Source organism: Neoarius graeffei, chromosome 18 (genome assembly GCF_027579695.1).
Source record: "Neoarius graeffei isolate fNeoGra1 chromosome 18, fNeoGra1.pri, whole genome shotgun sequence".
Taxonomy (NCBI): Eukaryota; Metazoa; Chordata; class Actinopteri; order Siluriformes; family Ariidae; genus Neoarius; species Neoarius graeffei.
In genome coordinates, this window is record NC_083586.1 from 67,030,005 (window position 1) to 67,057,320 (window position 27,316).

Below are 27,316 nucleotides of genomic sequence, written 5' to 3' on the forward strand. Positions count from 1 at the left end.
TTTCAGTCAGGTTTTAGAGCCTTGCATAGTACAGAATCTGCACTGTTAATGGTTCACAATGACATTCTTCTCTGTGTTGACTCTGGTTCCTGTGCAATTCTCCTACTTCTAGATCTCAGTGCAGCTTTCGATACAATTGATCATAACATCTTGCTGAAGTGTTTGAAAGTTGAGGTTGGTTTGCGAGACCAAGCTCTAGACTGGTTCACCTCTTATCTCAAAGATAGAACTTTCTCTGTTGAGCTGGGTAACCTCTCGTCTTCCACTGCCCCCATTACCTGTGGTGTCCCTCAAGGTTCTATTTTAGGCCCGTTATTATTCTCTTTGTACATGCTACCTCTAGGCTCCATACTCAATGAGTACAACATTCAATATCACTGCTACACAGATGACACACAGCTGTATCTTCCTGTTACTCCTAGCAGCTCCTGTGCCTTGGATAAGCTATTTAGCTGCCTAAACAAAATAAAGTCCTGGATGTCTAGCAATTTCCTCCAGCTTAATGACAGCAAGACCGAAGTAATCTTGTTTGGCTCCCCAAGTGCAGTCTCAAATCTGAGTAATGCTCTTGGTCCCCTATCTGCTAATTTACACAGTGTGGTCAGAAACCTTGGTGTCATGTTGGATAGCTCTTTGAATTTTAATAAACAAATCAATGATGTGGTTAAAGGCAGTTTTTATCAGCTGCATTCAATAGCCAAACTTAAGCCCCTCCTATCTCATAATAATCTGGGAACTCTTATTCATGCTTTTATCTCCTCCCGACTTGACTACTGTAATTCACTTTACGCTGGTATTAGTCAGTCCAACATTTCCAGACTACAACTAGTTCAAAATGCAGCTGCTAGATTCTTAACAGGCACAAAGAAGAAAGACCACATCACTCCAGTTTTATCCCGACTGCATTGGCTTCCTGTAAAGTACAGAATTTATTTTAAAATCCTATTGTTTGTTTTTAAAGCACTTAATGGTCTAGGTCCATCTTACATTATTGAGCTCTTACATCCACATGCCGCTTTTACATGACTTAGGTCATCCTCACAGAATCTACTTGCTGTCCCTCGCACCCGCCTCAAGACCAGAGGGGACCGAGCTTTTTCTGTAGCTGCTCCCAGACTCTGGAACTTTCTCCCCCCTCATATCAAGTCATGTCCCACCATTTCTAGTTTTAAATCTTCTCTCAAGACCCATTTCCTCTCCCTTGCTTTTAACTCAGTTTGAGGCCCCTTTTATTTTATTTTTATTATTGTTTTTATTTTATTTATCCATCTATTTTTACCTCTTCTCTTTTTTAAGTGATTTTTCCTTTTTTACAACTTTGCACTGCTTTTATTATTATTTGTTCTTGTACTATTATCATTGTTGTTATTATATATTCTCTTATGTATTTATTCCAGCTGTAATTTTGTGGTGCCTCAGATCTGAGCTATAAGCCTAGCTAGGCTATGTTTTTGAGTTTATTACTAGCTATGCCTGTAAAGCACTTTGGGTCAACTCCTCTTGTTTTTTTAAATGTGCTATATAAATAAATTGACTTGACTTGACTTGTTCCTCCTCTGATAATGCACGAATGTTGCCTATTCACCACTGTCTGTCATACAAACATATAACATATTTTCCAGGAATTTTATCTGCCAGAAAGACTGCTGATTTAACAGGGGCTTTATGCATTACTTGTGGCCGATTCCCACTCATATCCACAATGAAGCTAGGACCACTGCTGACCTGCAGCTGGTTGGACATGATTGGAACGAATGAGTGGTTGTCTCTTGTTCCAGGAATAGTAGCTGACCTTGAAAATCTTGTCTCCAATGCTTTTCCACTCTCCATAACTTCTCCTGTACCAACCCAGATGAAATGGATGTTCTTGATATGTTTTTCTGCCCACAAAAACAGATCAGATGGGGTTAGTATGTGATCACTCGTGACTGCCTGTAAGCTAGCTCGAGCTGCTGACTGCTTCACAGTGCCTCCAATACCATCACAGGGTGATTTGCCATGAGAAGTGGCAAAGAAATGCCATTCTGCCAAAAGTCCAAAATTGTCTGCATGCTTTATTAGATTTGTGAAATTTTTTATAGTTTTTGTATTGGGCTGCTGATTCATCACTGAAGTAAATGACCTTTTTCAGTTGGGGATGTAAATGGCATACATATGGTAAAACCTTTTTTAAGAATGCATGCACGGCCACTGTATCATGCTTAAGGCAGTCACTTATTATGCAGATAGAGATGCATTTCATTACTTTTGTACCATTTTCATTCTTTGCTCTAATGTACACTGCAAATGGATGAAGAGTGCATTGGCTGTTGTCCCAGTGGTATCCCTGGGCAGAATCCTGTACACAGAATGAATAGTTTTCGGCAAAATCCAATAGCATAATACATTCATCCTCTGACAGATTTTCCTTCAAATTCTTCAAATATCCATTCTGGTGTTTGGCAATGAAATGATGTTCGGCTAGTTTGTCTGCTTTTTCAGTTAGAGTTTCAATAAATTCCCATGGAGTTGCAATATGATCTGTCAATGTAATTCTATCTGTAGATACCCACTGCTTGTACTTGATGTGATTGACCTCATCACTGATTTTACTCTCAAGGAACTCTTCTAGATTGGCTGTACCAGTGCAAGTCTCACATCTGTGTAGCATGCATGCACTACTATCTGTAGAACAAACCAGCTGTTTCAAAGGATCATGACAAGTCAAGTTACCATCAGTTAGTGGAAATGAGGCAAGCAAAAGTTTAACGTTCTGGTGTAGGGTACATACACATACAGAATGGATTCCTCTGGCTCCAACAGTTATACACTCCTTTGGTCTCATTTCACAAAACTTAGAGATACCAATCTGTAGATTGGGGTGTCTAGTTTTGAACAATTGATAAGCTTCATTTAGGTTCATCAACAATAATCTTTTCTGCTTTTGAATGCATGTTCCACCCTCTTTCACACTTTTGAAGTCCTTTGAACCAGGCATTAATCTAGAGATGTCATCCTCACAGAAAAAATCCACAACGTGCTTGATTGTTCCATCACTAATAGGTCGACCTTTCTTGGTGGGAACCTCTGGTAAGATACCCTGCTCATTTTGTAGTTGCCTTGCCTTGCCTTTCTTACTATGTATTCACTTACTCCAAATTCTTCAATTACCTTAGGAATAGACCAACTTTTTGGAGCAAGGCTAAGCAGCGAAATCTTTTGACGTTTAGATAATATGCTGACTTTCTCTTTCAATGCATCTATAAGGTATTCCATGTCACTGTCAGCAGCAGGCCTAGGTCCGACTTTCAAAGGACTTTTCAAAGCTGCAGCAGGTACATCAGCACAAAGAGATATTATTTCTTTTGTATTCATTCTCTTTTTTTAATTGATTTTCAGCATGAAAAAAAGACAACATACTGTACATACTTACTTACATACATGATGAACCAAAAACAAAACAAAACAATACCACAAATCAAAACACAAACAATGTAAAACAGAGACAACAAAACAGAGGGAGTACAACAGAGACAGGGCAATATAAACATATACATATACAAGCATGTAAATATAGACTGATAGTCCAAGTTAAAAGATAAAAGAAAGGGTGCAGCTCCTCATTATGTCAAGTTACCTTGGTATAAGAACCCCATATTTTCATGTAAATATCTTCCCTATCTAGCAGTCTGTAGCACAGTCTTTCATAGGAGGAAATCTTAGACATTTCGTCAAATCACTCCTTTACTGAAATACCACCTTTAGTTTTCCAATGACGTAGCACTATCCTGCATCCAGTAATAAGTGCTATTCTACATCATGAGATCTGGTGTACATTTAGACTACTTCCTTTCTGTATTACTCCAAATAGGCAAAGCGTCGGTTGTTGTACCAGTGTAGAGGACATCACTTTATTGATAAAAGAGATAATCTTAGACCATAGCAGATCTATCATGGGGCAAGAATACAGCATATTTAGGAGGGTGCCACATGTCGCATCACATCTCCAACACAGGTCAGAGTTCCTAAGTCCTAACTGTGCCATTTTACTTGGGGTCCAGTAAATCCTATTGATAATTTTATAATTAATCAGACGTGTTTGGGCCCGCACGGTGGTGTAGTGGTCAGCGCTGTTGCCTTACAGCAAGAAGGTCCGGGTTCGAGCCCCATGGCCGGCGAGGGCCTTTCTGTGTGGAGTTTGCATGTTCTCCCCATGTCTGCGTGGGTTTCCTCTGGGTGCTCCGGTTTCCCCCACAGTCCAAAGACATGCAGGTTAGGTTAACTGGTGACTCTAAATTGACTGTAGGTGTGAATGTGAGTGTGAATGGTTGTCTGTGTCTATGTGTCAGCCCTGTGATGACCTGGTGACTTGTCCAGGGTGTACCCTGCCTTTCGCCCGTAGTCAGCTGGGATAGGCTCCAGCTTGCCTGCGACCCTGTAGAACAGGATAAAGCGGCTACAGATAATGAGATGAGATGAATCAGATGTGTCTGTATTTCCCTTGATACTTTAAACCATGATCCAATAACATTCCCCCATGTTTCATCAGATATCGCTTCCCCTATATCTCTCTCCCAGCATCTCTTCAGGCCTTCAAAACTGGGTGGTTGAGAACCCCTCAGAAAGTTATAAAAGCATGAGGTTTTCCTTTTGAAGTGCCCGTGCTGCTCTAGTCTGTCCTGTATTTCAGTTCTAGATATAAGCGGTAGTTGTCTAAGGCGTGTCTGAATACAACTCCATAACTGCAAGTATTTCCAAAAATCCTTATTTGAGAGCTTATACTTTTCTTTTAGTTGTTCAAAAGACAGAAGTTGGTCTCCATCAAACAAGTCCCCAATATAAACAATTCCCGCTTTGACCCATCCAGCCTAGTAAATTTTTTTTTTTACCTATCTTGAGGCTTGTATTAGACCACAATGATGTTTTATTTGTAAAATTGGGATTTAAGCCTGTGATCTTATGTGATGTTTGCCACGTCTCCTGTGAGAAGTTGAGGACTGGATTGTTATAAGGGATCACGTCCCTAGTTTGAGTAATAAAGGCCTGGGCAGGATGAGGGTATGTAAGGTCCTTCTCTATAGACACCCACATTGGAGCTTGCTCAGCTGGCATATATAGTTTTGATAATTGTTTGAGACAGAAAGCATAATGATACCAAGCTATATGGGGAAGGCCCAAGCCTCCATTCTCCACAGCAGCATAAAGTTTTGTTTGATTTATATATGGCTTTTTACCACCCCACAGAAAATTGTATACAGCTTCGTTATATTTTAATAGTACATTGTGCGGTAAACTTAATGGTAACATATTACTTATATAATTAATTTTGGGAACTATTACCATCTGTAGAATATTAATTTTCCCCAGAAGGGACAGTCCCAATCTGGTCCAGTTCTGTAGCAAAAGCTCTATTTTCTGGATTAAAGGGAGGAGATTAGTTGCCATAATGTTATCCAGCCATGGAGTGAGTTTTATACCCAAATATGTTAGACCAGATGGCTGCCATGTAAATTGACATCCCTGTCTAATATTGGGTGGACAAAGTGTCGATAGGGGCATTGCCTCGGACTTCGACCAATTTATTTTGTAACCAGACACGCCCGAGAAAGAGTCAATCAAGGTGAGGATGTGAGGTATAGTTTTTGATGGCGCCTGGATAGTAACAATATATCATCTGTGTACAGGAGCAGTTTATGCTCCCTGCCACCAGCCTTAATACCGGCTATATTGTGATTTTGCCTGAGAGCAATTGATAGTGGTTCAAGCACTAGGGCAAATATTAAAGGGGACAAAGGGAAACCTTGCCTCATCCCTCTCTGCAGCTGAAAAGGGGGAGACTTCCTGCCATTTGTTACCACAGAAGCCTTAGGGTTGTAATATAATAATTTAACTAAATTAATAAAAGAAGGACCAAGGCCAAATTTTCTAATGATTGGAAAAGGTACACCCACTCCACCCTATCAAATGCTTTCTCAGCGTCCAGTGAGACAGCAACAGTTATATCCGCCTCGTTTCCAGCTTGCCACATGAGATGAAGCAGCCTGCAGAGATTATCAGATAATGTTCTATTCTTAATAAAGCCCACTTGATCTGGTGAATAAGTTTCGGTAAAAAGATCTCCAATCTAGATGCTACAATCTTGGCAAGCAGTTTGGCATTGACACTCATCAGTGATACGGGGCAGTAATTGCCGCATTGTTGTGGGTCCCTGTCTTTATTATGGATCAAAGTTATTATAGCAGTTTGCATACTATCTGGTACAGAACCTCTTTCTACTGCATCCTTAAAGACTCTAATGGCCCTTTTCCACTACCCTTTTTCAGCTCACTTCAGCTCGCTTCAGCTCACTTCAGCCCGACACGGCTCGCGTTTCGACTACCAAAAACCAGCACGACTCAGCTCGTTTCAGCCCTGATTAGCCCCTAAAACTCGCACCGTTTTGGAGTGGGGCTGAAGCGAGCCAAACCGTGCCGACTGAGGCTGGGGGCGTGAGCAGACACTCCCCTGTGCACTGATTGGTGAGGAGGAGTGTCCTCACATGCCCACACACGCCCCGCGAGCGCGCTGGGATCTGTAAACACCGCAAACCCGGAAGGAGAATAATTATGAATTACGAGAATTTCTGAAGCCTTATGCGCCTCGCCTCATCTATACGCTCTTGCCAGTATCTGTCCGCGTTGTCGGTGACAACAAGCCACAGCACCAAGACCAGCAAACACTAACGACTCCATGTCCTCCATGTTTATTGTTTACTATTCGGGTCGTGAGACTACCGCTTAAAAGCTCACTGAATCAGTGACATACAGAGCATCGTGCACGAGTTCGCGGAGCGCAAGGCTCGTCGTATGCCCTTCAAATAATGCGCGCAGTAGGCTATTGATGTTTTATTATGAGCCATGTACAGTATGTCGCCGAATGTTTTTTTGTTTCTGAGTTACATGTTCGTTTGAAGGACTTGATGTACTAAATAACATAGTTGCACCCGGTAGTGTTGAAATTGGTAAACACCGCAGTTGCGGACATTTTGTAGCCTAAAATGATGTTATGATAAGCTTTAATAAAGGGCCCGGTCATTTGCCCCGCCCCCGGCCCGGCTCTGACTTGTTCCGCCACTGTCACTGATGTCACTGTTTGCGCTGCTTAACGACATCACATGACGTCCACCCACTTTCGCTAACTCCACCCAATGTGTCCACCCACTTCCAGCCAGCACGGTTCAGCGCGGTTGTAGTCGAAATGCAACTCCAACAGCCCCGCTCAGCTCGACTCAGCTCGACTCGGCACGGCACGGCTCAGCCGCGTTTGTAGTGGAAAAGCGGCATTAGTAGCTTTGGGGCAAAAAGATCTGAAAAGACTTTGTAAAATTCGGCCGGGAGGCCATCCTCCCCTGGAGATTTCCCACCTTGTAGGTCCTGTATAGCCTTTTTAACCTCCTCCAATGTAATGTCTGCCCCAATTTCATATTGTTCCTCCTGTGATAAGGTTGGGCATTTTACACTATGTAAAAAGGAACTAATATCTTGAGAATTTGGGTTGCCTGACTTATAAAGATTTTGATAAAACATAGCAAATATAGCATTTATGTCTGTGTCGTCTGTCTTCAGTTCACCTCCATCATTCTGTATCCCTGGTATGATTGATTGGCTGAACTGCTGCTTTGCTCTCTGTGCAAGAAATTTCCCTGTTCTCTCCCCCTGTTCATAATATTTATATTTGGTACTGAATAATGTATATTCACACACGCACATCTGGATACACAAATAAAATCTTTCTGCTTATGCAGACTCCATCATGCACATGCCTCACTGGAAAATAATAGTGTCTTAAAATGCACGTGTACATCCATGTATGTGCAAATCTTTAACTATGTTAACAAAAAAGCACTCTCTGTAGATGATAGACTAAGGTGTCTGTGAAGATTCTCAGTTATCCAGGTCATAGTAAACTGTGGGTGGTAAAAGAGAGCATCTGGACTTGCTTGAAGATTCTTGAAGACATTTCACCTCTCGTCCGAAAGGCTTCTTCAGTTCTGTCTGACTAATAGGGAGTATCAGGTATTTATCCTCTCATGGATGAAAAGCAATCCTAAGGAGTCGCTGAGTCATCCTGTTGGTGTGGGTCACTGGGGGCTGGGTGTGAACGGCCTAGAGAGTCGTTGGGGTGCTCAATGGATTGTTGGTTCTCTCTGTCCTCCTGTGAGTCACTGAAAACAGCCGGGTTTTGGTGTGCATTCAGTTGTCTGGGAAGTGTGCCAAGGACTGCATTGAAGGTGGCTGATAAATGATGTCTTAGACCACCACCTCTGTTCAGTGATGGCCGTTCCAGGTTGACAAAACTGGCTTCTTTAAATCCTTGCTCATACCAATGATCCTCTCTGGCTAAAATGCATACGTTGCAATCCTGAAATGAGTGTCCTTTGTTGTTAAGCTGAAGATAGACAGCAGAGTCCTGGCCTGAGGAACTGGCTCTCCTGTGTTGAGCCATGCGCCTGTGAAGCGGTTGTTTTGTTTCCCCAATATATGAGTCCGTGCATTCCTCACTGCATTGAATTGCATACACTATGTTGTCCTGTTTGTGTCTGGCTATTCTGTTGTTAGGGCAGACCAGTTTCTGCTTCAGGGTGTTACTGGGTCTGAAATGTACTGGAATGTTGTGTTTGTAGAAGATCCTCCTGAGTTTCTCAGATAGACCAGAAATGTAGGGAATGACAATGTTCTTGCATTTGTTCCTGTTATCCTCCTTATCCGTTATGTTCCTTTTTCTGCTCTTGAAGAAAGCCCAGTTGGGATACCTGCAGTTCTGAAGTGCTTTCTTGATGTGATTCTGCTCCTTCTCTTTTCCCTCTACCGTTGTAGGGATGTTCTGAGCCCTGTGTTGCAAGGTCCTAATGATCCCCAATTTGTGTTCCAGTGGGTGCTGTTCCTTTTTCTGCTCTTGTTGGAAACATACCACATCATGTCAAAAATTCCCAAGATTTTGCTACTAAAGTTGCAGACCTCAAACTAGACTCAAATGAAACCATGGTTTCCTACGATGTCACTTTTCTTTTCACCTGCATTCCCACCACAGAAGCAGTCAAATCTGTTAGAAAATGACTCCTTCAAGACAGCACCTGACTGGATAGAACGAACCTTACCACGGACCAGATCTGCACCCTGCTTGTCCTCTGCCTGACCACCACCTATTTCCAGTTTAATGAAAGTTTCTACAGGCAGAAGCATGGATGTGCCATGGGCTCACCAGTGTCCCCTATTGTGGCCAATCTATACATGGAGGAAGTGGAACATAAAGCTTTGACCACTTTTTCAGGAGTTGCTCCAAGCCACTGGTTCAGATATGTGGATGACACCTGGGTTAAAATCAAAACCCATGAGGTGGAAGCCTTCTCTAAGCACATCAATGCAGTGGATATCAACATCAATTTCACTCGGGAGGATGTCAGTGGGAATAATCTAGCCTTCTTGGATTGTGATGTACACATTAGACAGACAGAAGCCTGAGCATCGAAGTCTACTGGAAACCCACACACACAGACCAGTACCTACTTTTTGACTCACAGCACCAACTGAAACACAAATTGGGGGTTATTCGGACCTTGCAACATAGGGCTCAGAACATTCCTACAATGGTAGAGGGAAAAGAGAAGGAGCAGAACCACATCAAGAAAGCACTTCAGAACTGCAGGTATCCCAACTGGGCTTTCTTCAAGAGCAGAAAAAGGAACATAACGGATAAGGAGGAAACAGGAACAAATGCAAGAACATTGTCATTCCCTATATTTCTGGTCTATCTGAGAAACTCAGGAGGCTCTTCTACAAACACAACATTCCGGTACATTTCAGACCCAGTAACACCCTGAAGCAGAAACTGGTCCACCCTAAGGACAGAATAGCCAGACACAAACAGGACAACATAGTGTGTCCAATGAGGAATGCACAGACCCGTATATTGGGGAAACTAAACAACCGCTTCACAGGCGCATGGCTCAACACAGGAGAGCCAGTTCCTCAGGCCAGGACTCTGTTGTCTATCTTCATCTTAACAACACAGGACACTCATTTCAGGATTGCAACGTATGCATTTTAGCCAGAGAGGATTGTTGGTATGAGTGAGGAGTTAAAGAATCCATTTTTGTAAACCTGGAATGGCCATCACTGAACAAAGGTGGTGGTCTAAGACATCATTTATCAGCCACCTACAATGTAGTCCTTGGCACACTTCCCAGACAACTGAATGCACAACAAAACCCAGCTGTTTTCAGTGACTCTCAGGAGGACAGAAAGAACCAACAATCCATTGATCACCCCAATGACTCTCTAGGCCGTTCACACCTAGCCCCCAGTGACCCACACCAACAGGATTGCTTTTCATCCATGAGAGGATAAATACCTGATACTCCCTATTAGTCAGACAGAACTGAAGAAGCCTTTTGGATGATAATAATAATAATAATAATAATAATAATAATAATAATAAATTGTATTTGTAATGCACTTTTCATGAAAACAATCTCAAAGTGCTACAGAGTAAAATCAACATATAAAATCAACAATCATAAGCTTTTTTAAAAAGGTGGGTTTTCAGGCCACATTTAAAAGCATCAATAGTTTGTGGTGCCCTCAGATGGTCTGGGAGGGCATTCCAAGGGCGGGGGGCAGCAGAGCAAAAAGCCCGATCTCCCATTGTGCAGAGCTTAGGCCTTGGTACTTTAAGGAGATGGGTGGAGGAGGAACGGAGGGAACGTGTGGATGTCTGAGGAGTGAGGAGATCCTTGAGGTATGTGGGGGCAGTTCCATGGAGACACTGGTGGGTGAGGAGGGAGACCTTATATTCAATGCGAAATGAGACAGGGAGCCAGTGGAGTGTTTTGAGAATGGGAGTGATATGATTGAATGCTCACACCCTCATCAGGATCCTAGCAGCACTGTTCTGAATGTATTGAAGCTTTTGAATGCACTTGCTAGGGATCCCGATGAGGAGTGCGTTGCAATAGTCCAGCCTGGAGGAGACAAAGGCGTGGACCAGCTTTTCTGCATCTGCCAGGGTGAGAGACGGATGGAGTTTGGCGATGTTCTTGAGGTGGTAGAATGAGGTTTTGCAGAGTTGTTGGATGTGGGTGTCATAGGTAAGGTGGGGGTCCATTTTTACACCAAGATTGGTGACAACTGGGGATAGTGGAATGTCCTGATCAGAGAAGGTGATGCTGGTGATGGTGGAAGTGCCAACCTGGTGTGGAGTACCAACTAGGATGGCTTCAGTTTTGGAGCTGTTTAGCTGCAGAAAGTTGAGCTTCATCCACGCCTTTATGTCCTCCAGGCAGGTGGTGAGTGTGGCAGATTGCAAGAGTGCAGAGTGGTTGGGGTGGTTAGAATCTGTTTTTAAATAGAGCTGTGTGTCGTCGGCATAGCAGTGGAATGACAGTCCATGTTTACTGATGACATGGCCAAGAGGGAGCAGATATATGGTGAGGAGAGTTGGTCCAAGTACTGAGCCCTGGGGAACCCCACAGGTGATAGCGTGGGTCTCTGATTTGGCTTCCCCCAGGGCAACGTGCTCTGTTCTTCCCGACAGATAGGAGGAAAACCAGTTGAAGACAGAGTTGGAGAGGCTGATGGTTGTGTGAAGACGGTGCAACAGGATGTTGTGATCAACAGTGTCGAAGGCGGCGGACAGATCCAGGAGAATGAGGAGAGATGGAGAGCCGGCGTCAGCTGTCATGAGCAGGTCGTTGGTCACCCTAACCATTGCTGTTTCAGTGCTGTGGCCTTGATGGAAACCAGACTGAAATGTTTCATACAGATTGTTTAGTTTGAGGTGGTTATGGAGTTGGCAGGCCACTACTTTTTCCGGCACTTTTGAGAGAAATGGCAAATTTGAGATGGGTCTGTAGTTTGAAAGATTATCTGGGTCTAATGTGTGTTTTTTAAGAAGAGGCCTGATAACAACAGCTTTTAGTGCAGGTGGAACATAACCAGCTTGAAGTGAAAGGTTTATTACCTGAGTGATGAGGGGGCTAATGGCAGCAAGATTAGACTTTACCAGGCCTGTGGGGAGGGGGTCCAACATGCAAGTAGATGGTTTCATTTTACTGATGACGGCCTCAACCTCCTGCAGTGCGACACTGGAAAAGTGGCTGAGAGGTCTAGAAGGCCCTGGCAGTGGATCAGTTAGAGTGGTGGAAGTGGCTGAGGGGCCAGAGGGACTGGAGAGAAGGGAGCGGATAGTTACTATTTTATTTCTAAAGAAGTTAATGAAGTTATTGCACTTTTCCACAGTGGCATCTGAGTGAGAAGTTGTTTGTGGCTGGAGAAGGTGGCCGATGGTGGAGAAAAGCTGCTTGGAGTTGCCTGGGTTGTTGTTAATGATGTTAGAATAAAACTGGGACCATGCATCTTTGAGGGATTTGGCATAGGCTTTTTGATGTTCCCTGAAAGCCTGCTTATGCACTGTAAGTCCTGAAGCTTTGAAGCGCCGTTCAAGGATGCGTCCAGATGATTTCATTCTCCGCAGCTCACTAGTGTACCAGGGAGCTGAGCGTGAGAAGGTGACTGTGCGAGTCCTGATGGGGGCGTGGTGGTCAAGGAGGCTGGTCAGAGACTGATTGTAAAAATCCACTGTTTCAGTTACTGAGGAGAAAGCGGTAGAGTCAGAGGACACATGTTGGAGATCTAGAGCTAGGGCGTCAGGGTCAATGTTTTTAATGGATCTGAAATGGATTTGCCACTTTGGTTTACAGTGGGATGAGTAGGAGGAAAGCGGCTCCATGAAGATGGCTTTGTGGTCTCTTTGTGGATGAGAGGTGAAACGTCTTCAAGAATCTTCAAGCAAGTCCAGCTGCTCTCTTTTACCACCCACAGTAGACTAAGGTGGAATAATATGGAAACAAAACCCAATAAACCCAGTATATTAGAATGAGCAACCATGAGAACAACGCCTGGACATACCTATATGTCCATTAAGAGTCCCCTTCCAACACTCAGCCCGGATACTCAATCATGCGCTGCGAGGAAAGCAACTGCCGCATCTGGCAAGGTGCAGGTGTGGTCCCTGTTGTTTGCAGAGACTTTAAGGGTTGCTGGATACTGCATGGAATATGACATCCCCCACTCTTGGAACTCTTTCTTCACTGTGTCAAACTTCCTACGCTGCTGAAACATGTCTTGAGAAAGATCCTGGAAGAAAGAGATCCTGTTGCCTTGCCATTCAAAGAAGCGGGCCAAGATATGACGGCTGCGACCATCGTCCCACTTCGGACCTACATGATGAACTCGTTCCAGCTCAAAACCCGCATCCACGTTGAGGTCCAGTTTTTCAGTTAGTATTTATGGCAGCAGGGGCGTGGCCGAGTGTCAGTCTGTGAATGGAGGGCGGAGTCAGGGAAGGTGAGTGGTCGTGTCACTACACCTTTTGTGAATTAATGTGTGTTTGTGTGTCTCCTTCAGTGACTGCGCCCAATAAAAGGAGAGCGAGAAGGGGAGGTCAACGCCAAGGGCTCACTGACAGCCTGTATGTGTGTGTGCTTGTGTGAGAGAACGAGAGTTTTTTGGAGCCCTATGCTGAAAAGCAGTAAAAATAAAACACCTCTTCAACACAAACAGCCGCCTGCCATGCTTCTGTGCTCCACCCACACCTGAATCTCGCTACAGTATTGTAAGCACAAAATCACATCAATCCTGTTTCTCTGCATTTTCAGGAATGCCCGTCACATGAACATTATTCCATCTCCCTGCATCTTCTAAGTACATAACTTTATCCTGGAGCTTTTTCAAGTTTAATATAGCAGTGTCTATGCTAGCCTCCCGGCTGTTGTTAGCATCCTCTAGATCCGAAATCCTGGCTTCTGCTTCCGTCATCCGCGCTCCAAGTTGCTCCACAGCGGTTTGTAGTGTTTCCAGGCTTGTTTTCATGCTGCACACATCTGCCGCTATCCTTTGCAAGATACTTTTGATGCTGGCAAGTTTGGTTTTGGTGTGGTCAGGTGTGGCTGAGCTTGCATTACTGTCTTGCGCCTCCATTTTGTCTTCTATCGAGTTCTTTTTTGGCTGTCTTGATGAGCGAGGAGGATTTTGCCTCGGGTCTTGCGACATATTTGTTAATAGCACTTTGTGAAACTATTTTAACGAAGTTTAGTTCAATTATGTGACTATGGCATGGGGATAGGGGAGCGGAGCGGAGTGGAGCCAATAGCTATGCGGCCATGCTGGTGTCTCGCCTCACCAGAAGTCATATTATTTCTTTTGATATTTCCTGTACTTGTTTCACCTTTCATTTAGCATAGCTTAATTTGTCCCTTTGATGAAGCCTGGTAACTTTACATGGTGATACACCCAGAGCAGTGATGCTCTGATTTAACTGTTCTTCTCTTTCTACATTTGGTAAGTATTCCTCACTCTCTGTATCCATTAGCTCTGTCTGTGTTAGATGTTCCTCATCTTGTGGGTCACATGGGACCTGCTTTTTGGTACGATATACAGTGCACAGCTTCATACCAGCCTTAACAATCTGATGTCCTATCATTATATGCATTTCATTAGCTTGGTTTATTGTCACTGTTCTCAAACCTTTTCTCATGGCATCCTCATGCACTTTATATGGATTGCAACACTTCTTTTGTAGACTTGAGTACAGGTCTAAGTAGACGTCCTTGTGGTATAAACATATGACTGCCTCATCTGGGAGGGACTCCATATCACATCTGTGGAGCAGCAATTCCTGATCTCCATCTGACAGTTTTTGAATCCTACAAAGATTCTTTGGTCTGTAATAATGAAATTGGTAATATCTCATCTCATTATCTCTAGCCACTTTATCCTGTTCTACAGGGTCGCAGGCAAGCTGGAGCCTATCCCAGCTGACTACGGGCGAAAGGCGGGGTTCACCCTGGACAAGTCGCCAGGTCATCACAGGGCGGACACATAGACACAGACAACCATTCACACTCACATTCACACCTACGCTCAATTTAGAGTCACCAGTTAACCTAACCTGCATGTCTTTGGACTGTGGGGGAAACCGGAGCACCCGGAGGAAACCCACGCGGACACGGGGAGAACATGCAAACTCCACACAGAAAGGCCCTCGCCGGCCACGGGGCTATTAAATTTTATATAATTTATAAAGCAACAAGACTTCAAAAATATGCTAATATTTTTCGGCACTAATAGTAGACTCATTAACTCGGTCCTCAAAGGGCTATCATTTACATTATTAAAAATATTACAAAATCAGTGTTTAATAATTGGTGAAAGGGCTACATATTTAAGTTCTTTATGTCCAGGTGATTATGAGTAGGCTTACCTTTTGAGGTTTCTCACATAATCTAGTTTGTGACAATCTTCAGGCAATTTGTCAATTAGATTAGATTAGATTAGATTAGATTAGATTAGATTAGATTAGATTAGATTAGATTAGATTAGATTAGATTAGATTCACTTTATTGATCTCACATTGGGGAAATTCACGTGTTACAGTAGCAAGAAATTGTCATACAGATAACAAATAAAACTGAAATAAAAATGAGACAAATGAAAGATTAAAAATATTGACATATCAATTGCATTGATGAGAGATGGCAGAGGGAGTAGTGGTGAAGTAGTGCAAATATAACGACAAACAGGTTATTGGTGCTACATTACAAGTTGTGGGTGTTATACAATTGAGCATGATGCCAAAGATGAAGCCATGTTTTATCCAGGTTTGTATAGCATTGTTGGAAAGTGTTAAGACTACTGAACCAGATTATGGTGATCCCTTTTATAAACATTGAGAGACTGCTGACATCGGCCTCCAAATCTGGCTGGCAAGTCTGATCATGTTTAGCGGAGCTCTGCAGAGATAGGCAGAGCTCTGCTGACATCAGTCACTGTATCTGGCTGGCAAATGGAAGCTCAAATATGTGCTTCTAAGGGATAGTGATAAAAATCCTCATGAATTTTGTGTTTTTTCAGTTTTTATGCATCTCTGGATGCATCCAAGTAGATTATATGCCTTAAAACAGCATTTCCGTCGATCGTAAAACATGCCGTAATTGATACCTTAATAGTTATAGTTTGGTTTAGGGTACCAACTTCATATTTTGTGCATTTGCTAATCAAACAAGCTCTTTCCAGTGGTATAATTGTTTTTTTATGGTAGACCTTGTCATACATTTGTAATATGCATTTGAATTATAGGCGCAAAATGTTTTTTTTAAAGGCTAATAAATCAGAAAGTTTCATTTCTTTTGAACATATACCTAGTTGCCTAAAGAGTAGTATAACATGAGTAATAAATAAGAAAATTTGAAAGATCTGGTGTGCTTTAATGTGGAGATACAGGGCATCAAATTTGCTCCAAAGCACGATAGAAGACTTTTTTTTTTTTAAATGATTTTCAGCAAGCCATAACTTGGCAAATATTGAACTGTGAACTTTCTATTATAGTATTTAAAGGAATCTGGCATTGAAGAACAATCCCTGAAAATTTCATGTATCTTGCATGAATAGTTTAAAAGTAATGACTTATGGAAGTTACAGTAGGTCCGTTTTCTGTAGCATGCATTTCAATGGTGAAATTGGGGCCACGCCTCTTTTTAAAAGTCCCTATATCTCAGAAACTAATGAAGATACAAGCCTAAAGGCCCGGTCACACAGCGCTTTACGGCTTTATCACGGCCAAAACCCGTCAAAAAGTGCTCTCCCGTGAAGCAGACGATATTGTTCGTGTTGATGTCGAAGTTAAGACGTGTTACAGTCGATATACAGACGTGACAGGACGCAGGGGAAAATCGGAACGGCGTCGGACGCGGCAAAAAGTTTTGGACTGCTCAAAACTTTAGACCGCGGACAACCACGGCCGGCACACGTGGTAAAGACGTGCAACACACGTGAAAAACACGTGATAATCAGTGTCCCGGCCGTTATTAAAACTTGGGGAGACGTGGTAAGACGCGAAAGTTTGGCGGTCTATCACGGGCAGAGCACGGTCATCGGACGGGTGTTACGCGTTGGTATCACGGGATATACCGTGTGTTTAGCGGCTTATCACTGAGAAATGGATTTTTCCGCGTACATAGCACTGTCTAAGCCCGTTAAACGACGTCTCAAACAAGTTCTAAATTCGATTGATCACTGTCTAATCACTTCTGCATCACTTCTGATTTGCGGCATGTAAATACCGTAATTTTCTGAGACCTCGGCACTTGCAGTCTAGATGTCAAGGGGTGAACATGAACCCTCAACGCTGTGATGTCCTCATCTTAATGCTCCAGCACCAACAGAACCAACTGATACAGGCTCAACATATCCTACCGCTTTTATATGCGCAGCAAGCCGCTCTTCCAACGACGCTGAGCCGCGGTTACCCGTGATTTGGCAGTGCTATGGCAGTGAAACAGCCGCCGACGGCCATACCCCGTACAAAGCACGGCAAAGCCAAAATTGACCAAAAATTACCACTTACGACCACGTCCACCAGATTTTTGTATCTTTTTGTACGTGATATAGACGCGGAGTGCTGTGTGACCGGGCCTTAACATGCTGTACACTATTTATTGGACACACTGACAATATTTCCAGAAAGTATGAAGCAAATCTGAGATGGTCAGTGGCGAACATTTTTCTAAATCTGGTGATTTGGGGCGGAATTACCCACATATAATAGGTGAGAAACAGCAGCAGGATTTGTTTCAGACATCAGTAAGAATTACCAGATACAAATGCAGCATAAGCTTCAAAACTAGGATCAACAAGTAGAGAGGGAGAGCAAGGCAGAGGAAACTATTTATCAATGTGCAAATATGCAAAAGACCAGCTCTTTACTCTAGCACAGCTTTGTGAGGGCTCATGGGAGTGTGCAAATCCAGTTTACATGCATTTTATGGATACCAAGGGTGATAATCTTGTCTCTTGACATTTGTTATGGCAGTACTGCAGGAGTATGGGGTATCTGGGTAACTGCTTCATTATCCTGAGTGGGACGGCCCCGTCAGGTGAGTTCTTGCGCTTGGTTGGAGGAGTAACTCAGGATTTTATTTCCAATGGAAAACGAGAGTATGAAATTGATAAACATCTTGTCAGATGATTTCATGTATCTGTAAGACACAATACACACACAGAAGCTCAGAGCAGTGTAGGGGCAGTGAGGGCAGTATGGGGTTGTGACTTGACAGGGTTAGGTTCCATCATACAAATCTGTTCTAAACTAAGTTCTGTGTGATTTGCAAATCATGGAAACTCTATATTTCATTGAAAATAGTACAAAGACAACATATCAAATGTTGAAACTGAGAAATTTGATTGTTTTTTGAAAAATATATGCTCATTTTCAATTTGATGTCAGCAACGAGTTTCAGAAAAGTTGGGACAGGGTCAACAAAAGACGTACAAACATTTTTCCACATCTGATAGAAAAGTAATGATGTAAATATAACCTGCTTTGTACTGAATCAATAATGAAGGAGTCATAAACATCTACAATAAAATTTGTATTAAAAAATAGGAAGCGTAACTCTTACATATTTTTCACACTTTTTAAACATGGTCTTTCTTTTTTTTTTAAAGGAGCAAAATTGATTGGACAATCAGCTGCTCAGCTCTTCCATGGCCAGGTACTTGAATGTTTGTGAACCTTTTAGAATTTTCTATATTTCTGCATGAATATGACCTAAAACATCATCAGATTTTCACACAAGTCCTAAAAGTAGATAAAGAGAACCCAGTTAAACAAATGAGACAAAAATATTATACTTGGTCATTAATTTATTGAGGAAAATTATCCAATATTACACACCTGTGACTGGCAAAAGTATGTGAACCTCTAGGATTAGCAGTTCATTTGAAGGTGAAATTAGAGTCAGGTGTTTTCAATCAATGGGATGATAATCAGGTGTGAGTGGGCACCCTGTTTTATTTAAAGAACAGGGATCTATCAAAGTCTGGTCTTCACAACACATGTTTGTGGAAGTGTATCATGGCACAAACAAAGGAGACTTCTCCTTTGGTGGAGTCCACAGTCAGACAGATTGTGTACAAATGGAGGAAATTCAAGACCATTGTTACACTTCCCAGGAGTGGTCGACCAACAAAGATCACTCCAAGAGCAAGGCGTGTAATAGTCAGTGAGGTCACAAAGGACCCCAGGATAACTTCTAAGCAACTGAAGGCCTCTCTCACATTGGCTAATGTTAATGTTCATGAGTCCACTATCAGGAGAACACTGAACAACAATGGTGTGCATGGCAGGGTTGCAAGGAGAAAGCCACTGCTCTCCAAAAAGAACATTGCTGCTTGTCTGCAGTTTTCTAAAGATCATGTGGACAAGCCAGAAGGCTATTGGAAAAATGTTTTGTGGAAAGATAAGACCAAAATAGAACTTCTTGGTTTCAATGAGAAGCGTTATGTTTGGAGAAAGGAAAACACTGCATTCCAGGATAAGAACCTTATCCCATCTGTGAAACATGGTGGTGGTAGTATCATGGTTTGGGCCTGTTTTGCTGCATCTGGGCCAGGACATCTTGCCATCATCAATGGAACAATGAATTCTGAATTATACCAGCAAATTCTAAAGGAAAATGTCAGGACATCTGTCCATGAACTGAATCTCAAGAGAAGGTGGGTCATGCAGCAAGACAATGACCCTAAGCACGCAAGTCATTGTACCAAAGAACAGTGAAAGAAGAATAAAAGTTAATGTTTTGGAATGGCCAAGTCAAAGTCCTGACCTTAATCCAATTGAAATGTTGTGGAAGGACCTGAAGCGAGCAGTTCATGTGAGGAAACTGACCAACATCCCAGAGTTGAAGCTGTTCTGTACAGAAGTATGGGCTAAAATTCCTTCAAGCCGGTGTGCAGGACTGATCAACAGTTACCGGAAATGTTTAGTTGCAGTTATTGCTGCACAAGGAGGTCACACCAGATACTGAAAGCAAAGATTCACATACTTTTGCCACTCACAGATATGTAATATTGGATCATTTTCCCAAATAAATAAATGACCAAGTATAATATTTTTGTCTCCTTTGTTTAACTGGGTTCTCTTTATCTACTTTTAGGACTTGTGTGAAAATCTGACGATCTTTTAGGTCATATTTATGCAGAAATATAGACAATGCTAAAGGGCTCACAAACTTTCAAGCACCAATGTATGTGTGATTCCTTAATGATTTGACTCACATAAAAGGTAAAAAGGTAAATAAAAGATCTAGCATTGTACAAACACATATTCTGTATAAAATACAAATGAGAGAAGGCCACAATTAGATATTACAATGCAATGTTATGTTGCTTTTCAGACATCCCTGATGTGATTTTTCAAGCTGATTTGATTTTTTTCGTGTCTACCAGTGGTGGCTGCTGGTTTTTAAAACAGGGGAAGCCCATTTTACGCATTCATCGTAAAACCTGTAGGCCGGATATCAAAGCATAGAAAGGTGTGCCCCATTAGCATAGTGAACTAGACAACCCTACCTAGTGGCAGAAAGTATTTTTGCTTGTACATTTCATGTTATAGTCTGGCTTGCCAGGCTAGTGCCTCATATCCTTAATCAAAAATATCAAACGTCCAAAAATCACTGGCTATTCAACGAAGAGGCTTGAACATCATACCCTGATATGCAACACAGAGTCTTTAACACAACACCCAGCTGTGCAACACATCCTTGAACATCTTCTGCAACACAGTCTGGAAATTCATAACCAGGTAGGCTATGCAACACACAGAACCTTGAATATTATACCCAGGTATAACCTATAACACAGAGCCCACCATTCTCTTAACATTACTGAACAATATACACACTTCAGATTCATGAACATGAACACTATTTATACACAAATTCTGCCCTCCGCTCCTTTTCCAGAAAATGGTCTGTGACCCTGTCATACCAGCTGGTTGTGCTTTCCAGAGACTTCACCAATTTCTGTTATCAGCTAGCACTGCAGATCCCAATAAGGCTCAAGCTAGCCTACAACCAGATTGAACTACAAATGAAATAAACGAGTGAATTCACGAATGATCAAACTGATAGAATGGATGAAAGTTAACGGAGCACAACGAGTAATATTTACATTTATTTACAGAGTAATGTACAGAGACATCAATGAGAAGAAACGTTTATATGAAAAGAAATTCGGACAGCACTTTGGCACACGACTACACTTTCTCGACATCCGCTAGGGACTGATCATGCTTCCATGTTCCTCGCCGAAGTACCGCCCTCCTCATGTCTTTCAAACACTACCTCCAATAATCCTTCATCAGCCTGGCTTCTTGCCCCTCCCACTGTCTCGTTTAGTCCCAGAGAAGCCCGGCTTCCCTGGAAGTGACGATTTTGTTGATTTTAACCAATAACAACTAGCCAAAATTGGCTGTTCAGAGCCGTCTCGTAGACTGCAACGGATACCCGGCTGCCAGTCAGTGTTGCCAGATACTGCTGACGTTTTCCATCCCAAAATATGTTCAAAACCCGCCAAAATGCACTTAAAACCGCCCAATCTGGCAACACTGCTGCCAGTCCATAGAGCCCATTGAAATAAGAAAGGTTACAGCCTGGCAGCAAACGTGATTCTCATAGCGAACTGCAAGTTCGTCAGACATCACTCAAATAAGTTACAGGATAGTTATGAACATAAATACAATCTTGGGCATATATTATGTTATGCAAGTTATTGTTTTAATGAGAATTCAACGTCGTAGACGCCACAGGTTGGGGAGAGAATTTTAGAGGAAGCTTGGCTTCCCTTGTTGTCTCTGAGAAATCGCCCCTGGTGTCTATAGACAGTGTCTAAACAAGCATAACTTTCTTCAGAGGTTCATATCTAATACCAAGGAAGTTCTGAGACTTCCAGTAGTTCATGATTTCTATGCAGTCAAACAAAGAGCTAAAAAACATTTGTTCATCACATGCTAAGCATATAGTCGAGAATGTATAGCTGTGTGTCATCTGCATACTGATGAAACCAAATGTTAGGTTATTGGATAATAATCAGGCAACAGAGACCCAGAATTGATGCTGTGTGCAACACAACATACTTGAATGTGTAACTACCCAGTGTACCATAATAATGTTTAAAATTTTCATGAACATCATGAACAAATAAAGTGAATATTAGGGAAGGTGTGTTGTTGCAAAAATAGGAATGTAAGACTGAACTCAAACATAATTTGCTGAAAGTTTATTTTGTTTACTCTCTATATATTGGAATTTCATTCATTATAAGTGATACAAAGGGAGTGATGGATTGTTAAACAAAAAAAACATTTAATTAACCCATGTTACGAAAAATGACATATCCCTTATAATACCTATCATGATTTCTGTGAAGAAGAAACTAATACAGTTGAGAATGGAGGGCATTACAGAGGGATATACCACAGAATAAACCCAAAGACTGAAGATTACTAGAAATTGATAAGTATTCTTGCCATTTTACTGAACATCTGTTTCAGCAGCAGTCAGAGATATCACACTTATTCCTGTCTATTCTAAGTATGGAAGGAAGGAATTATTTATTTAAGTGGCATTTTTCACAGACAAAAGCCATTGTACAGCATCAAATTGGAAATGAGGAAACTATTTTATCTTCTGTCATTCCATGCCTGGAAAGTTAAAGACGTTCAAGATCTTCCAGACCAATCTGCCTGATCTTCATTGTGATGGTCTTCAGAGAGTAGTAGTAATTTTTCCAGGACTGCCATATGATCCCCGTGTTTGGTGTGCTCACGTGTCCGTACTTGTACAGGCCGTTGGGGTTGGCTATGTGACAAGTAGAGTAACTGTAGTAGTAGTAGAAGTAGTGGTAGTTGTACCAGAAACCTCCATTGTACGTCTCCGGACAGCTTCCTGAGTAGGATTTGTCAAAGGTTGAAAAATACCTCCCATTCACATAGGACAAGGAATCACCTGGAAAAGACAAAGCAGAGGACAGTGTGAAGGACAAACAACTCAAATCTTCTGTAATATGTCAAAGATAGTGGAAAGAAAAGTGTTTGGATTGTCCTATGCTGACAAATCACACCTGTCAGGTGACTGTCACCAACCCACTGCTGCTTAAGTGGATTTGCTGAGCTCCACATTCAGATTATTAAACCTTCTGCATGTAGTTCACCCCTCTGACATTATGTTTTATATACTCATGTCAAGAACACAATTTGACATGAGATACTAAATGGGGGTCATTAAATGATAATGTTTGTGGAAGGTATAGGCACATTTATCGCACTTTAAATTCACTATTTAGATCTGATGTATTCACAAAATTATGTCAGTGTTTTTGCATTAATTCGATGCACTCTGCTGTAAAGGAAATGTGCTCATAGTGTGAAGGATGATTTGACTAAGTGCTCTTCTGTTATGTTACAGAGAAACTTTATCTTCATTCATAATTGTATCCATAAAAATTTCACGTTGAAATCAGTGGTCATGTCTGAAATTTGAATACTGTTGTGTGTAAATTCAGTGACAGAAGTGGTGTTTACTGATTTGCTCACCTGCTCCTCCATTGACGTAGCCACCGATGTTCAGCCTGTAGTAGCTGGACTCTGAGTCGATGTAGAACAAAGTGTACTGGGCGTAGACACTGCCTTTCTCAAAATCCTCCATGTCCACTCTCAGCATGTACTTGTCAGTGTTGGTCATGAGGAAGATGTTCTCCAGACCTGAAATTCATTTTTAAAATAATTTCAAATCATGAGTTGGAAAGATAAAGAGATAAATAATTCATATAGACACAGGTGATGTTGGAGAATTTCACATTTCACAGTTTCTGCAGTGAGGAGCAATGCTCTGCTCAGTCTGTCAGACATCATTGGAAAAACCTTTCTGTGTGTGTTAGTTAGTTAGTTAGTTAGTTAGTTAGTTAGTTAGTTAGTTAGTTCATATAGCTAAAGGGGTCCCTCATCTCAGGTTAATGTTGACAAACTGATCTCTGATGCATCTATTCAAGGAAAATCAGAGCCATTATCTACTCCCAGGTGATCAAGGTTGCTTTGATGAGGATATTTTGTTCCAATGATTAGAAAATGCCACAGTGTTCTCTCACCTAGCCAGTATTCACCCGCGGCATTACCAAATCCTTCCTTATACTGCTCCCATGGTCGGTAGAAACTCACATTGCCATCGATTCTCCTCTGAATCACCTGGTTGGTGGATTATACAACATGATGTACATGTGAAAACAAAGCATTGGGAGTATATGAGTACATTTCAGAAAACCTGAATTGTACAAACTGTTACCTCACATTTATTTACCATTACAGTTACATTATATTCTCAAACAGACTTAAAGAGATTCATGTTCTCACTCACAGTCCATTTCTCATCATCATGGCCATCACTTTCTGCACAGCCCATATCACAGTACACCTCCACGGGTTTATTAGGCCCTGCAGGGTAAATGGTGTACACTCCACTGGGAACAGAGGCATTGTGATTTGAGCTGATCTTTATTTTGTACACATCCTCACAGTCCAGCGGCTGGGACATGTTAAGGATATGAGCTGAGTGGGCCAGCGAGGACATCGCTACCATCAGCAACAGCAGCATGACTTGATTCTGTAATAATAATAATAATAATAATAATAATAATAAAGACATATATTAGACTCATTTAAAAAATCCCACAATCATAAACTTATCAATCTTCATAGGGATATAAATAACTTTTTTTAATTAACAGATTAGAAAAATGGCAAGAAATGACATAAGCTCACCATAGCTGTGAAGATTCTTTCTTCAAAACAAAAGCTAAAAATAAAATAAGGATAATGAATAAATGCAAATACTTTTCTGTTCTCAATCATATTTGAGCATTCTGAAGAATTTGGAATTTACTTGTTTAAAATGACTGGATTTCTTTTATTTTAATTCAGTTAATTAATTATTCATTATATTTTTCTGTTAGAAGTAATTACTTGCATTAATATGACACTCACCTGTGCAAGTTCTAGTGTAAAGAAGTCCTGTTAGTTGCCTGCAAACTGAGACACCGGCAACATTTGCATCTCTTTTATATTTCTCTGTTACCATCTTGGCAAAAATCCAAAGTATTTTCTGTAAAAAGCTGAGCTGGAGGAAGTTCTGAAGTTGAGAACATTTTTAAAATTCTTGCATCACCATTAAAATGTACATACTGATAAAGTTGTCAAAATTAGTCTGTGGTATTCCACTAAAATGTTACCCAAGATATCCATGCAACGGTTCATCTCTTGAAGACTTCAAGTTTTAAAACACAATTATTATTTATAACACAAAAAGAATTACATATTTCTATTGTACAACAACAACTTAGTTGAGATTCTGGTTCTTCTGCATTCCTGTCTTGTCTTGCATTGTTTTTTTTTTCTTTTTCAGGAAGTTCACCAGTCAAACCATTACAGTAACATTCTTAATTACATTGGCATTCCTTACCACCACACAAAACAAATGCGTTGAGCCCTGAAGATCAGATAAAAACAAAGTTGTGTGGTCATGGAGCATTTGGCTGAAAAAAAAAATGTGTAGACATGTTTTATTTTACTTTTGATACTGAAGGAACACTGTTTTTCATCTAGGGGAAGCCATGGCCTAAAGGTTTGAGAAGCAGCTTTGTAACTAAAAGCTCACAGGTTTGATTCCCTGGACCAGCAGAAATGGCTGAAGTGCCCTTGAGCAAGGCACCTAACCCCCCACTGCTCCCCAGGCTGCTCTGGGTATGTTGTACATCACTCTGGATAAGAGCGTCTGTTCAATGCCATTAATGTAATATAATGTAACATGTCAACTAGCTAAAAAGCAATCATGAAGTGTTCATATCCCAACAGCACCCAGAAAAGAAAGGAAATATTAGAAGAAGTCTAATGTAAAAAAAACCAACCTTGCCAAAGCTCACTTTTTTTTTTAACAGCACCCCGATTGAAAAGTTTAAAGGAGAGGAGGTTCTGAGCACAGCTATATCATCAGATGAAGAACCTGCACCTGTGGCTTTAGTTGCTACTCAAATTTGTTCCCCGGAGACTTTACAGTTTCTAGACTTAGCAATGCTAGATGATGTGGTCAGCAACACTGACCACAATTTTGCCATTCTTTCTGATGGCCAGCAATGTTGTCTGACCAAAAGCAATATGAATTTGTCAAACGTGGGCCAGTTCAAATAAAACATTTTGATTTTCATGAAAATGAAAATTGGAGAGAAAATACATATGAACTGACTTGTCTATTCACTGAACAGTGAGTCTGTGTCCTGCTTCTGTTGCACATTCTTTGAAAGAGGATGAAAATTGGCTCTTAGTTGTGGTGGATTTCACTCAGGGGTCAGCCATTTAACTGAAAATGAAAAAAGCAGAGCAAATATTCAGAGCTGCCACAGAGAAGCAAAACCGGCATCACCCTCAATAGTGCTAGTCAGGAATCAGATACTCATGGAAAGGTGTTTTAAGAAGAAATGTTATGGTTTTTCATTTAGCGGCACATCCAAAATGCAACATAAGAGGTTATTCAGAGAAACTTTTTGATCCCCATTTTGGTAACTTTCATGGCCAAATCAGATAGAGTTGATGCTACAGTTTGATCCTGTAATGAGTGAACATCTTAGAAGAATTAGCAGAAAGGAGGTCAAAGATCATTACTTTTGTAAAACTATCCAGAATGAGCTTATTGTATTCGTTGGACAGAAAAAAAGATGCAATTGTATAGAAACTTAAAGGAGATACGCAGACCCTGTATTTTTAAATACGTTTCCGAGTGGATAGTATCTCCATCCTTGACTCTTGTATGCTGCATAAATGGGAATAAAAAAAATATTTTTGAGAGTTAAAATCAACCGCAAAGTTGTCATTGGAGCTGCCTCGCTGAGCCAGCCAGCCCTGAGTGCGTTACAGCGGTAATCAGTTTTAAGGCCGAGGCCTTTGACGGCTATAGACCAAAGTCATATAAATAAAAATTTATGGTGAAAGTAAGAAATACCATTACCAACCTGCTCAACTAAGACTGATTTGACTTCACTGATTGTGGGTTGACTCTCATTAAAACAGGATGGGTGTTATAACTTATGCAACATACATGTACTGTACATGCATCCATTTTCACTGATAAAATCTAAAAGGCTCATTAAATAATCAGATGAACTGAGACAATCACATTCTGAAGCAAATTAAATAATCTTTTCCTGGTAACTTAAACACACAATACAAGTTACATGGATTAATCTAAATGCAGGTAAACAATGTGTTGTTGCTTTTTATCCAAATGAGAGTCGGAGTGTAACCTGTCTGTAGTGTTGCCACCTGTCCCGGTTTTTCCTGATTGTCCCAGATTTTCATGGTCTGTCCCGGAAAAAAAAAATAAAAATCCGGGACACTGAATGTCCCGGTTTTTTGTACATAA

The 27,316-nt window shown here is 41.4% G+C and overlaps 2 protein-coding genes across 3 annotated transcripts in view; one reads left to right on the forward strand and one right to left on the reverse strand.

Moving 5' to 3' along the window:
• LOC132865838 (microfibril-associated glycoprotein 4-like) overlaps positions 1 to 27,316 on the forward strand; it is a 207,017-nt gene that overhangs the window by 115,697 nt on the left and 64,004 nt on the right. The gene's annotated exons all lie outside the window — the stretch shown is intronic.
• Positions 22,116 to 24,957, reverse strand: LOC132866500 (microfibril-associated glycoprotein 4-like). Of its 2 annotated transcripts, XM_060899308.1 has the most exons (6): positions 24,889 to 24,957; positions 24,667 to 24,700; positions 24,263 to 24,508; positions 23,997 to 24,093; positions 23,446 to 23,613; positions 22,116 to 22,858 (listed from the first exon to the last, which is right to left on the reverse strand). In XM_060899308.1, exons 2-6 carry the CDS (start codon positions 24,667 to 24,669, stop codon positions 22,563 to 22,565), a joined length of 810 nt encoding a protein of 269 aa, XP_060755291.1. In that variant the 5' UTR covers positions 24,670 to 24,700; positions 24,889 to 24,957; the 3' UTR covers positions 22,116 to 22,562. The 2 variants fall into 2 exon arrangements, with proteins under 2 accessions (XP_060755291.1, XP_060755290.1); XM_060899307.1 differs by lacking the exons at positions 24,667 to 24,700; positions 24,889 to 24,957 and having other exon boundaries at positions 24,263 to 24,550.

What these genes read in the sequence shown, in the direction of transcription:
- LOC132866500 (XM_060899307.1), bottom strand. Translation starts at nt 24,550, where the DNA reads ATGTCTTTATTATTATTATTATTATTATTATTATTATTACAGAATCAA. An exon ending in CGCGGGTGAATACTGGCTAG is followed by an intron (nt 23,614 to 23,996) that starts GTGAGAGAACAC and finishes AATGAATTTCAG; the next exon opens with GTCTGGAGAACATCTTCCTC. An exon ending in CTACGTCAATGGAGGAGCAG is followed by an intron (nt 22,859 to 23,445) that starts GTGAGCAAATCA and finishes TGTCTTTTCCAG; the next exon opens with GTGATTCCTTGTCCTATGTG.